The 15893-nt window shown below is 43.8% G+C and overlaps 1 protein-coding gene across 7 annotated transcripts in view; it reads left to right on the top strand.

Moving 5' to 3' along the window:
* The window catches only part of Kif13a (kinesin family member 13A), a 209194-nt gene that overhangs the window by 162961 nt on the left and 30340 nt on the right, over window positions 1–15893 (top strand). For 4 of the 7 annotated variants that reach the window (XM_029570384.1, XM_029570385.1, XM_008847064.3 and 1 more), the window contains 7 exons: window positions 1027–1200; window positions 3494–3645; window positions 6012–6144; window positions 6306–6452; window positions 10966–11004; window positions 12569–12668; window positions 14303–14429. In XM_029570384.1, the coding sequence (XP_029426244.1) occupies window positions 1027–1200; window positions 3494–3645; window positions 6012–6144; window positions 6306–6452; window positions 10966–11004; window positions 12569–12668; window positions 14303–14429 (872 nt within the window). The remainder of the gene's footprint in view (window positions 1–1026; window positions 1201–3493; window positions 3646–6011; window positions 6145–6305; window positions 6453–10965; window positions 11005–12568; window positions 12669–14302; window positions 14430–15893) is intronic. The other 3 variants (XM_029570387.1, XM_029570383.1, XM_029570386.1) reach the window with 1 other exon arrangement.

The raw sequence follows: 15893 nt of genomic DNA, 5'->3' as shown, positions 1-15893 counted from the left end.
CAAGCTGCTTGGTTTCAAGATCTGAGCTCACAGCACTTCAACTATCTGACTGTGTAAAATGGGTGTTTGGTCCTTACAGCCAGTGTAACAACCTATTCTGAAACTCTATGAGAAACCACTTCTCTGTGGTCTACTGTGCTGGACAGCTTTGGTTGTCAACTTGACACATGGGAAGAGGGAACCTCAATTGGGGAATTTCCTCTATCTGATTGGCCTGTGGGCATGTCTGTGAGGCATTTTCTTAATTGCTAAGTGATGTGGGAGGGTCCAGCCCACTTCGGGTGGTGCCATCCCTGGGCTGGTGGTACTGGAATGTATAAGAAAGCAGACTGAGGGGCTGGAGAGGTGGCTCAGCAGTTAAGAGCACTGACTGCTTTTGTAGAGGACCATGATTCAATTCCCAGCACCCATATTGCCAGGGGATCCAACACCCTCTTCTGACCTCCGTGGGCATTGTACAACATGGCTGTCCTTACATACATGCAGGAAATACACTCATACACATAAAATAATAATAAAAAAAATTGGGGGGGGCGGTCTTTTTTGAGACAGGGTCTCCCAATAGCCTCAGCTGGCCTGGAACTCGCTATGTAGACCAGGCTGGCCTTGAACTCACAGAGATCTGTGTGCCTCTGCCTCCCGAGTGCTGGGATTAAAGGTGTGTGTCACCACACCCGGCTAATAAAATATTTTTTAAAATTTTAAAAAGAATACAGATAGATAACTTAAAGAACAACCTCAGATATTCTCAGATATCTTAAATTTGAGATGATTGAGATAAAAAAAGCAAAAAGCATGTATAGTTTTGGTTTTTTCTTTGTTTTGTCTTTTTGACACAGGGTCTCCCTGTAGCTCCAGATGACCTGGAACTCACTGTGTAGACAGGCTGACCTCGAACTCACAGCAATCAGCCTGCCTTTGCCTCCCACGTGCTGGAGTACTAGAACTAACGGTGTGCACCACCACACCCATCTAGTTTAATATTTCCATATGAGAGTTATAATTCTTATTTTTAAATCTCTTCAGGTAAAAATTAAAGAGGCCACTGGTCTCCCCTTAAGCCTCTCAAATTTCGTCTTCTGTCAGTATACCTTCTGGGACCAGTGCGAGTCTACAGTGGCTGCTCCGGTGGTAGACCCAGACGTGCCTTCACCTCAGACCAAGGATGCCCAGTACACAGTCACCTTCTCTCACTGTAAGGTACAGACACTACTACAAAGTGAACTCTCAGGCCAGGGGTGTCACTTGGGGGTGATGTGTGTGCTTAGCATGCCTGAGTCCCCAGGATCAATCCCAGGACCAAAACAGCCATAGTAGAGTAAGCTGCGTGGTAAGGTGATAAAGTTGGTGCAGTTTTAAAATGCCCACCAATGACAGTCCGCTCCTTATCTATCTGTTTGTTTATTTATTTATTTATTTATTTATTTATTTATTTATTTATTTATTATTTGGAGATGGAGTCTTGGTGTGTTGCCCGTGCTGGCCTTGAACTCCTGAGTAGCTGAGACACCAGTTGCATGCCACTGTGCCCCACTGCATATTTTAATAAGCTATTCTCTACGTTCTTCAACCTTCTTAAGACCTCTTCCTGTCTTTCACACGGGACTGTCAACCAACCATTCCTGGAAGACAAGCTCTGTTGTCTGTAACATGTCCTCTCCTGGACAACCATCCAGACCCCTTTCTACATTGTGTCTGTTCTTTCTGGATCAACATGTAGGAAACAAGTTCCTATTGTCAATTGTAAAATTTCACATGTGTAAGATTCTCAGGTCTTTCTTTTTCTGTAAATAAACCGTCTATGTTTCTTCACCTGTATTCACTGAGCCTCATTCTTAAAATCTTTGCACTGGGGCTAGAGAGATGCCTCAGTGGTTAAGAACACTGTTCTTGTGGAAGACCCAGATTCGAATCCCAGCACCCACATGGCAGCTAACTGTCCGTAACTCCAGTTGCAGGAGATCCGACAGCCTCTTCTGTCCTCCGCAGGCATTGCACTTACCTACATGCAGGCAATACACACATACACATAAAATAAAAATAATAAATAACCATAGCAATGGATAGCTCCAAATACATGGCCACACAGATGACCCTGGTTAAACACAATGGGTCACAAAACAAGTATACAGGAAATATGAGATTTGTAGGCAAAAATGGAGACAGATGAAAGAGAGAGAGACAGAGAGAGAGAGAGAGATTGAGTTATAGAGATACATGGATAGAGATAGATAGATAGATAGATAGATATGATAGATAGATAGATAGATAGATAGATAGATAGATAGATAGATAGATAGATAGATAGATAATGGATGGATGGATGGATGGATGGATGGATAGATGATAGATGATACATAGGCAGGTAGATGATAGGTAGACAGACAAATGATAGATAGGTTGGTAGGGAGAGAGAGAGAGGGAGAGGGAGAAAATTGTCACTGGTGTTTATACCTGTATGGAATAAGACTGTAGCTTGAGATCTTTCTGTTTTTAATTTCTTTTACATGAAATATTTGTGTGTTTTTTTATTAAGTTACCATACAAAGTAATAATGGGCCTTATCACGTTTTCATACATATGAATCACTACCTTGTTCTAATCTGTCCTCCTCTTCTACTGCCCTTTCTATCCCCACACTGACTCCCCCTCCTCCCCTTAAATAGTCCCTCCCATTGTTTTGTTATTGTTCTCTTAATAAGTCTTATAAATATTCCTCATTCTTCTTTGGATACACAAGGCTGTATATTAGACAACAGCTGTTTAAAAATATACCAGACCCTAAGGTACTGAGTTCATGTTTGTTTTGCCTCTAAAGTGCAGATTGAACTAATTGGCCATTATGTTTCTTTTCCTTCTGAAATTCTGGGTCTGTCTCCAGGTAAAATTAGAAAGTAGGTAGTGTAAGGTTAGATTTCCATAATCCAGTTGTTTTTGGAAATTGGTCACAGAATGACTGCACCTGAGTCTCTACTTGGGAGCCCCCCTCCCCCCAGGAGGCTGATGGGAAAGAAAGTGGCTTAGCTCCTGACATACTAAATGTTCTAGGTGACCTGCCACAATTCTCGGGGAATTCTGTTGGTTTCCACAGTCATAGGTTTGGTTTTTAGAATGAAGAATTGAAGAGAGAAAGCTGTAAAGCAAGAACACAGGGCGTGAAGGTAATCACAGATTGCTGAGTTCCTCATTCATCTCCTAAGCGTAGATAGTCAAGGTCAGCTGAAGGTCAGAATGGTTCTGTGGAACTGAGCATGAGCCGTGAACCAAGTGAGAGAATGCAGGTCTCGGCTCTGCAGCTAACGGCCAGCAGTTCAGCTTCGGGCCAGCTGCTTTCTCCATTTGAGCTGAGCTGCTGCCCATCTTCCCTTCCATATCTAACGTCCTGTGCTTCCCTTTGCTTCCCCGAGAAACAGGATCTAAGGCTAAGATGGTTAAGTAGTGTCCTTCTGCCTAACCCTTGGTGTGCTCGCTTCCTTCCTTCTCCTCGTCCCAGGACTATGTGGTGAACGTCACCGAAGAGTTCCTGGAGTTCATTTCTGACGGAGCGCTGGCCATTGAAGTGTGGGGCCACAGGTGTGCTGGAAATGGAAGCTCCATCTGGGAGGTGGATTCGCTCCATGCAAAGACGAGATCCTTACATGACAGGTTCGTTCCTGCTGTACACACTAGACCTAGGGGCCAGGACTGAGTGGGAATGCAGGCTTTGAACCCTGGGGGCTTCGGGCAAGTTACTCAACCTTTGAACCTGTTTCCTCTTTAAAATTGGAATGTTAGGAGCCGTCATACATCAAAGATGGAAAAGTCTAAAGTCGTAACCAGTGAGACTGAAGCAACTGGTATTATCTAGATGAAAAAGTTGATTTACTTCATACCATATACAAAAATTATAAGATAATCATACATTTTTATTACATTTCATATTTATTTGTACGTGTGTATATATACGGGCACACATGAAGAATTCTGAAGACAACTTACTGGAGTCAGTTCTCTTTTCCCCATGTGGGTTCCAGAGATTGACCTGAGGGTCATTAGGCTTAGAAGTAAGCCCCTTTACCTGCTGAAGCATCTTGTTGGCCCAAATCAAAATTTTTTTTGTATTGTAGTTCTTACTTTAATTTTATGCATATGAGTGTATTGCCTGCATGTATATAAGTGTACCCATGTTGTGCAATGCCCACAGAGGTCAGAAAGAAGGCATCAAATCCCTTGGAACTGTAGTTATGAACAGTTGTTAGCTGCCATGTAGGTGCTGGAAACCAAACCTGGGTCCTCTGCAAGAGCAGTCAGTGCTCTTAACCACTGAGCCAGCTCCCCCCACCCCACAAAATGATAAATTTAAATGCAAAGCAAAAATTATGAATATGGTAGAAGAAAATAGTAGGATATCCTTTTTTAAAAATTTTGTTTGGAGGTTTTTGAGATAGGGTTTCTCTATAGCCCAGGCTGGCCTCAATCCCATAGCAGCCACATACCTCACCCTCCCAAGTGCTAAGTTTGCGGGTATAAGCATCACATCCTGAGTCTTTGTTGTCGTTTTAAACAAGTGCTCACTATGTAAACCAGCTGGCCTCAAACTTGCAGTCCTGCCTCTGTGAGTGCTACGGTCACCAGTGTGCACCATGATGCCTGGAAGAAGAGAGTAAAATCATGACTTTGGAATGGTCACAGATTCTCAGAGACCACAGAAAACATGAGCCATAGAAGAGAAAAAAAATATTAAGATAGACTTAATCAACATTGAAGGCATCACTGTGAAACTAAATGGACAGACTACAACCTGAGCGAAAACTCCCCATCTCTTTTTTCTTTTCCTGGTGGTACTGGGAATCGAACCTAGGTTCTAACGCATGTGAGGCAAGTGCTCTACCACTGAGCTGCAATCCCAGCCCTAAAACTGGTAACTTCTTATAAAGTTGATCACGTACCTGTCTCTGACCAGGTAACCCCACTCCTGGGTGGTTTTTACTCAAGAGAAATGAAAACCCAAGTCCACAAATAGTGTTCACGGCAGCTCTATCCATAGTACCCCATGTTGCAAGCAACCCAGTTGTCCTTCAGCAGGCCAATCTACAAATTGTTGTATTATTCATACAAGAGAACACTAGTGAACATTTAAAAATGAACGAACTGAGGCTAGAGAGATGGCTCAGAGGTGAAGAACACCGGCTGCTCTTGCAGAAGTCCCAGGTTCGGTTCCAACATGGTAGCTAACAACCTTCATTAACTCCAACGAAAAAAGAATTGTTCATTCATTGCATCAAATGAAGGAAACCAGACACAGGACTCCACGCCTCATGGTTCTATTTTTATGAAGTTCTTGAACAGGCAGAGGTGCCTACCTGTTATAGGAGTGTGGGAACTGGGTAGGAAGGGGCATGAGCCCTTTCTGGGGTAATGACAGGTGAGTACACACATGTGTTTGTCAAAGCCCTTAGAATTATATACCCAGTCTGTGCTCATTGCCAAATATAAGTTATACTTTAGTTAGACATATTAAGAGTCTGTACCACAGGGTTGTCTAAGAGTTAAGTGGGGATATCATCTGTGAGATATCCCTGGTGCAGGGAGTGGTCTCCTGTTGCTGTTACTAACAGTCGCCCGCATGATGATGTTGCTGCTTGTTGGGATCCGTTTTTTGCAGGTGGAATGAAGTAACTCGTAGAATAGAAATGTGGATCTCCATATTGAACAGGCAGAGGCGCTTACCTGTTATAGGAGTGTGGGAACTGGATAGGAAGGGGCATGAGCCCTTTCTGGGGTAATGACAGGTGAGTACACACATGTGGTTGTCAAAGCCCTTAGAATTATATACCCAGTCTGTGCACATCGCCAAATATAAGTTATACTTTAGTTAGACATATTAAGAGTCTGTACCACAGGGTTGTATAAGAGTTAAGTGGGGAGATCATCTGTGAGATATCCCTGGTACAGGGAGTGGTCTCCTGTTGCTGTTACTAGAAGTCGCCCGCATGATGATGTTGCTGCTTGTTGGGATCCGTTTTTTGCAGGTGGAATGAAGTAACTCGTAGAATAGAAATGTGGATCTCCATATTAGAACTGAATGAGCTAGGGGAATATACAGCAGTGGAGCTCCATCAGGCCAAAGATGTCAACACTGGCGGCATCTTCCAACTCAGACAGGTATGAAGTGGTTTGTTTGTTTTCCAGATTTTCTGATTACCCCATCTTACAGTCTCTAGGAATGTCCTATTTGTATTTCTGTTCTCTAATTGTTTTCTCTTATCCCCTTCTTCTGTGCCACATCCCCATTCCTGGCATCCTCTTCGCCCTCACCTCTGCAGGGTCACTCTCGTAGAGTGCAGGTCACAGTACAACCTGTGCAGCATTCAGGGACACTGCCACTCATGGTTGAAGCCATCCTGTCGATATCCATTGGCTGCGTGACTGCCAGGTCCACCAAGTTGCAAAGAGGGCTGGACAGTTACCAGGTAAGACTCAGGTCTGAAATACCATATAACAGAGATAGATCAAGGCTGGGGGTGTCGCTTGGCAGGAGAACACTTACTGAGCATGTGCAAGGTGCCGGGTTCCACCTCCAGCCTTGCAAAAATGAAAAATAAAAACAGAGTTCAAAGGACTGGACCAATGGCTCAGTGGTGAAGAGAGTTTTGCTCTTCCAGAATTCAGTCCCCAGCAGCCACATCAGGTACCTCACAACCACCTGTAATTCCAGCCCTGGGGATCTGACACTGTCTTCTGGCCTCCGAGGGCACCTGTAGTCACACGCACAGACCCACACAGAGAAACGCATAGTTAAAAATAAAATCTTTTGTAAATTATTTTTTTAATGAAAAATAAATAAAAATTTTGAAAGATCAGCTAGTACAGAAGTAATGAAATTGATCTGGGAGACCTATTAGGGTTCCACAGAACCTACTTATTTCATTTAAAATGTTCCTCTTACATTCTTTTTTAATATTTTTATTGATTCTTTGAGAATTTCATATGATGTATTTTTATCATATTCAGACACCCTCCCCAACCCCCACCCCCATCCTACTACTTCCCCCAACTTCACGCCTCTATTATTTTTTTCTTTTAAAAGAGAACCTCATGTCTTCCCCCAAATCACATTTCCATCCATTCTTTTTTTTCTAAACTTAAATTGCTGGGTTTGCTTAGTGTTGCTTAATAATGTTTACTTATTAAAGCTATAATCGTCCTCTGCTTTAGGTTGCTTTTATTTTATATCTGGCCCAATATATGTGAACATTTGGCATTGCTATTGGCCCAGCCCACTCTCACTAATATAAAATCCTCCCATACACTGTCACAGTGACCAAATCTTCACTACTACTTATTATTATTATTTTTTATTGTTATTATTATTTCATGGGGGCTGGAGAGATGGCTCAGCCGTTAAGAGCTCTAGCTGCTCTTGCAGAGGATCCAGGTTACCAATATCCACATGATGTAACAGCTAGGAACCATCCATGACTCCAGTTCCAGGGGATCTGATGCCCTCTTCTCTCCTCCATGGGCACTGTACACACATGGTACACTCACATACATGCAGGCAAAACACTCATACACATAAAATAAAAATAAATAAATGTTTAAAAACATGCCCATGTCATATTTGTCCATTAAATCTCAGTTTTCTAAGTCCCAATGTTTTATTTAAATAAAAGGATTCTAGATGTGGTGGCACATCCTATCATCCCAGAGCTTGGAATGTGGAGGCAGGAGGATCAGGAGTTTGAGGTCATCCTCAGCTACACAATGAGTTTGAGGCCAGCCTGCACTACATGAGACATTTGGAGCTGGGGAAGGAAAGGTGGTCTGTGCCCAATGAGACTATCCCCACTACTGTGGCTTGAAAGAATGTGTGTGCTTCAAGGGGCTGAACACAATCACTATTGAACTGGGTTCCTTCCCCACCATGTATGATAGAGAGAGAACATCTCCCCTCCATTTCTCTCAAGAGTCTGAGCACTGGCCCAGCCAACCTTGAGAATGGTTCATCTTCCATCTCTCTCTTTTCGTTTCATTTTCTAAAGGCTATAAATCAACGCACAGACTCATGAACTTCTTGGAATGCCTGGCATTGTCAGGTGCTGTCTTTCTCCTTTAAGACTAAACTTCCCTGAAGTTCTCAAAGTGTGCAAGGTTCCTTCAGAGCAGGAGCCAAGGGCAAGGGCAGGAATTGCTCAGTCTGGACATTTCTCTACTATACTTACGTATTTGCAACCTGTGAGCAGGGACAGGTATTCTCACCTCAGGCCAGTCCCTCACAAGCCAGTAACTTCCAGGGTAGCCACGGGACTTACTTGGTAGTCAGGGCGAGCCCTTGACTTGGAGTCAGGAGACCTAGGTTTTTCATCTGCTTCATGGTTAACTTAAACATTGAATTCTTTTTTTCTTGTCCAAAGTAATGAGGTAGACTCAGTAATTCTCAGAGAGAATTATTCTCAGAGTCGCTTTCTGCAATAAGACCAGGTGGCTCAATAAATCTTTGATGTCACATGAAACAATGGAGTTTGCGTATTACAGGCCCTGACCTCTGAAATGAGGATCACCAACTTTGCTTAATGTTCCCATTTCAAGAGTTTTATAGGGATTATATGTAGCTTTTTAGACAGCTTTACCACTTGTTAAAACAGATTTTTGTCCAACATGTGGACCTGAAAATACTCACTGCTCCTCAGTTCCATATGCATGCTACCCTGACTAGGAGGGCAGCTCAGCTGTAGAACACATGCTTCTTTCAAACATGTATGAAGCCCTGGGCCTTAGTCCCCCGCACCACAAGAAAGAGCTTAATATTCGTGGTACAGATTCACACTGTGTCCATGTTAAAGACTTCTCTCCTGCCTCTGCTGCCATGCCCAAGGTCAGATCTACTAACTTGTATCCTTGTTGATATAGTGCTTTAGAATTATGCTATCAGGAGAGCCAAAGCCAGTATACTATACAGCCCTGTCACAGCATGAAAGCTCAGGCTGGATTTCAGTAGACAGAAGTACCTCCTTAGTCTAAAATTTAGTGTTGTTATGTGATCTATTTTTTATTCATAAGAAGAATTAATTCAAGATAAATTCTTTCAGCATTCAGCTTGGATTTAATATGTTAATCATATAAGGCTAGTGATAACCACCAGGTTTTTTTAAGATTTTTAAAAAATTTTATTTATTATTTTTATTTTATGTGTATGCATGTATTGCCTGCATGTAGGTAAGTGCACTGGTGTCGTGCAATGCTCACAGAGGTCAGAAGAGGCTGTCAGATCCCCTGGGACTGGAGTTATAGACAGTTGCTAGCTGCCATGTGAGTGCTTGGATTTGAACCCAGGTCTTCTGCAAGAACCAGTGTTCTTAACTGCTGAGCCGTCTCTCCAGCCCCGATTTATTTTTATTTTATGCATATGAGTGTTTTGCCTGCGTGTACATCTGTGTACCACATGCGTGCAATACCCACAGAGGCCAGAAGAGGGCATTGGATCCCCTGGAACTGGAATTACAGTCAGTTGTGAACTGCCATGTAGGTGCTGGGAACTGAACTCTGGTCTGTTACAAGAACACCAAGTGCTCTGAACAAAAGAGCCATCTCTCCAGCCTCATTACCAGACATTTAAAAATCGTGAATTTAATTATGCTTTAAGGAATTTCATATTTTCTCCTATGACTAAATAGGATTGTCATAAACTTAAATCAAATATTTCACTGGGCATAGTAGCACATGCCTGTTTTCCCGAAGTCAGGAGACAGAAACAGGATCACTACAGGTTCAAGGCCAGCTTGGTCTACACAGTGAGTTCCAGATCAGCCAGGGCTGCATATTAAGACTCTGTCTCAAAAACAACAAGACGATGACAGTGATGGTGATGACAGCTCATGGATTTCTGTACTTCTGTTTCTAAGGAAATTTGTCTTTTGTTTTCAGCTTAGTTCTTTGTTTCGCCTGATATTTTTACCAAAATTGTCACTTTATGTAATTATTGTGAAGTGTAGTCATGCCTTTAGGGCAGTTGTGGTCTTTTCCACTGATTGTCATAGTCCACAGAGAATACTGTGATACTAATAACATAAATGTTAATAGCGTGAGTGCTTGGTCTACAGTAGTCCAGCACAGAACCCTTAGCCCAGGCACACTGTGAGTGATTTTGTCCCAAACTAGAGGGAAGGATAGATGGGGCTAGGGACTAACAGCTTGGCCTCTGTCCTAAGCAGCCTCTACCTGTGTGAACCTTGGGTTAAATCATTTCCTCCTCTAAGGCCCAAACTAAGATGAGGCAAGAGAATTCCTGACATCCTTTGTAGGAAACCTTTCTGTTGTGCTAAGTACATTCCAAACTTCAGTCTACCAGGAACTATGTGTCACCTGTCAGTCTGCATGGTGGTGGCGGAAGACCTGTCCCAGGAATGTTTCTTCTATACCCATCTAAGAAAAGTTTCTTAAAAATAGTTGTTTTCCTTATTTTTAAAAAATTCTTGAGTCTGGCAAGATGGCTTGGTGGATAAAGGGGCTTGCTGCCAAGACTGATGACCTGAGTTTGATCCCCGGGATCCACATGGTAGAAAGAAAACCAACTCCCACAAGTTGTCCTCTGACCTTCATGCCCCCCTACAACCAATCAGTCAAAACATGTATATAATAGAAAGTGTTTAATTATAAGACTGGAGGTATAGCTCAATGGTAGAATTCAGCCTGACACGTACAAGGCCCTGGGTTCATTATGTAGCAACACACACACACACACACACACACACACATACACACACACACACACACACACACACACACACACACACACACACAGAGTCCTATTATAGACAGATGAACAACTACACCCATTTAAATCTTTTGGGATTTAGTGAAATGCTTTATTGGGCTAATGTCGTGCGAAGTGGCCATTGTAACACATGTGTTAAATTATTTTCCCTGTGTGCTGTTTGAGAAAACAAAATGCATGTCCTTTGTGTTTATTTTTTTTCCCACCAGAGAGATGAGGAGGATGGTGATGATATGGATAGTTATCAGGTACTGCTGCTGCTGTCAGTCCTGTGGCATGGGGCACAGCTCTCGCTAATCGCCAGCCTTCGCAGAGCAGAGGCCGGGGAGGTGGGGGCAGGGCCACAGAGCGAGAGTGTACAATTTTTCACTTGTTTTTGATTTGCTTTGTTTGTAATCAGGACATGAGACCATTGCTGGAGATTTTCCCTATCAGTTCAGAATCTATAACTGGATACTGCATTGCCCGCTATGCGCCATGGTGACCAGCTTGTGAAGCCTTGCTATGCGAGACCATTATCGCTATATTACTGTGACTGATCTTTAAAACACACATTTTTTCCACACACAGTCCTTCCATCCACTCCTGTCTCTCTTCTGCTGAACTGCACTTTGCCTCTCATTTCTGGGAGACTAGTATTACTCTAATATGTCGTCTCACAGTTAAATCACCTACAGTTTTCTAGCCGGCTTGGAGATGATACACGTAGCTTTGTTTTGTTTTATTTAGTCAGCATTTCCTTCTCATTGAGACCTAGCTTAGTTCTCCATCATGTAGAGAATTTAAAGCTCAGCTTTTCTTGTTGGAAATGTAGGAAATTGAACAGAAGTGGAGAATAAACCTGGTCAGCCTCAACTAGCCTGACATCATGGAGTACAGTGGGGTCACAGTCAAAGCAGTAGGCCAAGATGAAGGTCTCAGGCGTGGGTTTTCTCTGTGCCTTCATGTATGTCAACTGTGGGGACATTGTAGGAAAAGCTTCGGAGGCCCCCAGTGCTTGTTTTGTTACTATCGAGAATTAGGCCAATGGCATTTGGGATACAATTAATGGATTTCCTTTCCCTGGTCATAATTTTACTAACAAAGAATGAAAGCAAGCCTTGGGCCTAGATCAGAATCCCAGAGTCTCAGTGGTGGCATCGGTACCATTGACTAGTGGCTCTGGCTGCTGGCGAGCTTCCTGCCATGTTTCTGGTGGTGGAGTCTAGTGTCTGCTTCTGGAATTTTCCAAGCATGGCTGACTGCATGTTCAATGTTTGCATGGGGCATTTTTGGTTATCCTTATGGTGGCCGTTGGATGTGAAATCTTGGTGGCAAGTTCAGAAGGTTTTCTACTGGCCTAGTCTTTGCATTTCAGAAAATACACATATCAATAATAAGGCTATTGAACTGTGAATTACGGTCATACCTGTTACTCTCTCTTCCATTTGACTTCTGTGCTTGGAGCTCTGTGTATGGCGTCCTGCTTAAAATCACACATCTTTCAATGAATCACTACCACACACACACACACACACACACACACACACACACACACACACATAAAAATCATCCTGTAGCAAGCATTGGCTGAGCTTGCCTTACCTTTAAGTGTATCTCTCCTTTCAGAGGTTTGGGGCTCTGGTTTCCAGGCACCAGCATCTTTGGTCAGCATGCAGTGTGATGGCCTCTGCTTTCTCACATATTAATCATTGCAAAATTCAATGGCCTTTCCTAATGAAAAGTTTCCCGATCTGTTTTAAGTATCTTTCTGTAAACAAAAGAAATCTTTGCACACTCTGTAGAAAAAAAAACTTTGTTCTCTGTTGTCAGGAAGAAGACTTAAACTGTGTAAGAGAGAGGTGGTCAGATGCACTCATTAAACGACGGGAATACTTAGATGAACAGATTAAAAAAGTCAGCAATAAAAAAGGTATGTGGGGGCTAGAGAGATGGTTCAACAGTTAAGAATACTTGCTGTTCTTCCAGAGGACCCAGGACTTTCCTAGCACCCATATAGTGACTAGCGACCACCTCATAACTCCAGTTCCAGGGGACCTGACGCCCTCTTCTGGCTTCTGCGGGCATTGTACACATGTGGTGCACTTACATGCAGGCAATACACTCATATGCTTTAAACAGAAATAGTATATAAAATTTTTTTTAAGGTATATGAGGAAGCCTGTGAGATGGCTCCACAGATAAAGGCGCTTGCCTCCAAGCCTGATGACCTGAGTTCAATTCCTGCCATCTACCTGGTGGAAGGAAAGAACTGATTTCCACCCACAAGTTGTCCCTGACCTTCACACATGCACTGTAGCATGGATGCCCCATCCGCCTACAATGTTGGTTCCATAAATAAATAAATAAATAAATAAATAAATAAGTAAGTAAGTAAATAAATATGTACGCAGGATTAAGTTCTCCTGGAGTAGTGTTTTCACTTCTGTGGAGCAATAGAAAGTTCTTTTCTTAGCATTTTAATGTCTTGAACAATTAAGAAACGATTACAGATATTAGAGAATCAAGGTGTACAGTGTTAGTTCAAGAAGGCTATGAAAGGCTGGGGATGTAGCTCAGTTGGTAGAATGCTTGCCTAGCATGCAAAACCCTGTGTTCCATTCCCACATCTGGGCCTGTAATCCTGGCACTCTGGAGGTGGATGCAGGAGGATTAAAAGTTCAAGGTCAGGCTGGCGAGATGGCTCAGCAGTTAAGAGCACTGGCTGCTCTTCCAGAGCACCCAGATTCAGTTCCCAGCACCCATATGGCAACTAGCAACTGTCCTTAAGTCCAGTTCCAGATGATACAACTCCCTTTTCTGGCTTCTGTGGGCATTGCATGACACAGGTACACTTAGATGCATGCAAGCAAAACAGTCATACACATAAAATTAAATTAATTTTTTAAAAAAATTTAAGGTCATCCTCAGCTACATAGTTAAGTTCAAGGCTAGCCTGGGCTTCACGAGACTCTGTCTCAAAAAATAATTATGTAAAACACAATCCCCATGCTCTCCTGACTTCGTGATCTGTTCATGGTTATTAATGCTGTACCAGCTAACACATCCATTTCCTACAGAAATCGTCCTTTGGTAAACCATCTTGGTGTATGTACTCAGCTCACTGAAAACAAGCACAGAATTGAGTTAGGGAAGTAAGGATTTCACAGCTCATCAAGTAAAATCACTTCCACAGTGGACGTGGAGGAAAGTCAAAGGTTTCACAGAGAGGTCGGAGATGTTCTCAGTGTTATTGCATCCCTTGCTTCTCCTGGCTCATTCCACCAGGGTGTGAAGTAGATGTGGTGGTGTCCTAACCTTCCCCCATCACAGTGCCGGTGGTCCAGCCCTTCTTCAGGTTGCGGTTCCTTCTCTGGGTAGTGCTCCTGGCCTGTGGTACCTTAAGCTGGTGTTGTTGCAGCCCCTTGATCTTCAGTGCCTTTATTCTTTCTTTGGATTATGATGGACACTTAGCCCATTTTGGACGTCATGGGGTGAAAATCCAGTTATTTTAAATGTAGCAGATGTCCCTTCTCTCTTATCTCGTGCCCTTCTGTCCTTCTACAGAGAAAACGGAGGATGATGTGGAGCGGGAGGCCCGGCTGGTGGAGCAGTGGGTGGGGCTGACGGAGGAGAGAAATGCGGTGCTGGTGCCCGCCCCTGGCAGTGGGATCCCGGGGGCGCCTGCTGACTGGTAAGGCCACCCTTCCTTTACACAGGTCTGGCAGGTGCTGAGCATTGCCTGTGGTGAGAGCTGTGCAGATTGCTTCTAGGCTCAGCACAGGGCAGGGTAGCTGAGTATTGTGAGTATGAGTATATTGTCTGTATATATGTAAGTGCACCTGTGTTGTGCAGTGCCCTCAGAGATCAGAAGAGGGTATCAGATCCCTGGAACTGGAGTTACAGGTGGTTGGTAGCCACCATGTGGGTGCTGGGAACTGAACCCAGGTCCTCTGTAAGAGCAGCCAGTGCTCTTAACCACTGGGCCATCTCTCCACTTCCTCACATTAGTGATATACCTCATGATGACAGGAGTAGAGTCTGCTTGAGGACACTGGAGACTGAGGCTGCAGTCACATAGCTTGGTAACTGCTGCCTGTCCTTGCAGATCCCACTGTTGTCCTTAAACCTGTATGTAGTGTGGAGCCTCTGCCACTGCTTCCTGTCAGCAGTCGGCCCTTTGCAACCTTATCCCATTCCTCAGAGCCCTCTCCACAGCCCTCCCGGCAGTCTATCTCATGGGCTCTGTTTTCTAACTTCACTTCATCTTGAGTACAAAATGTCTTCCCGGGTCCCACCCTAGTTCTGAGTTAGAAGAGGAAGGACAGGTCAGGACCATTCGTTGCAAGAGTCCTGAGCAGTAAGTCTGGCACAGCTAGAGCGGTTTTAGCAATGCACTGCCTGGTCTCTGCTACACATACCACCTCCACAGGTCTTCCTCCCTTCCTCGGAGTTTTTTATGTTACCGTCTCTTCTTCCTGTAGGCTCTGATTCATCTCCTTACCTCTAACGACACCCCCTTCCCTTAACCCTATTGCTGGAATTATTTCTCGGAAGGCTTCCAATAATTTTTGTTTCAATTCGTCACACGTAATAATGTATAACTGGTGGTTCTTTTTCTAAAAATGTGTATGAGTGTCATGGCTGCATGCAAGTGTACTGGTGCCATGCAGTGCCCGTGGAGGTCAGAAGAGGGCATCAGATCTCCTGGAACTGGAGTTACAGGCAGTTGTCAGCTGCCATGTGTGTGCTGGGATTGAACCCAGGTCTTCTGCAAGAGCAGTCAGTGCTCTTAACTGCTGAGCTGTCCCTCAGCCGCCCCCCACCACACACACATCTTGTTTTTGTTTTGTTTTGTTTAATAGGGTTTCTTACTGGACTGGGGCTCTTAACTGCTGAGCCATCCCTCCAGCCCCCTAGTAGTTCTTTTACACAAGTCGTGATAATTCCCATGACTTGTGGGGAGTCAAGAAATGTGGCAGTGGGGGCTGATGAGATGATTCAGTGGGCAGAGGTGCCACCAAGCCTGATGACCTGAGTTCAGTGCCCAGGTCCTACACAGTGGAAGGAGAAAACTGACTCTGCAAGTTGTTCTTTGATCTCTGATCCCTACACATGCACCAGGAGACATACACACAGAGGGAGGGACGGGGGGCGG

Source organism: Nannospalax galili, unplaced genomic scaffold (genome assembly GCF_000622305.1).
Source record: "Nannospalax galili isolate Female #2095 unplaced genomic scaffold, S.galili_v1.0 scaffold923, whole genome shotgun sequence".
Lineage (NCBI taxonomy): Eukaryota > Metazoa > Chordata > Mammalia > Rodentia > Spalacidae > Nannospalax > Nannospalax galili.
This window is presented reverse-complemented; position numbering and strand designations above follow the sequence as displayed.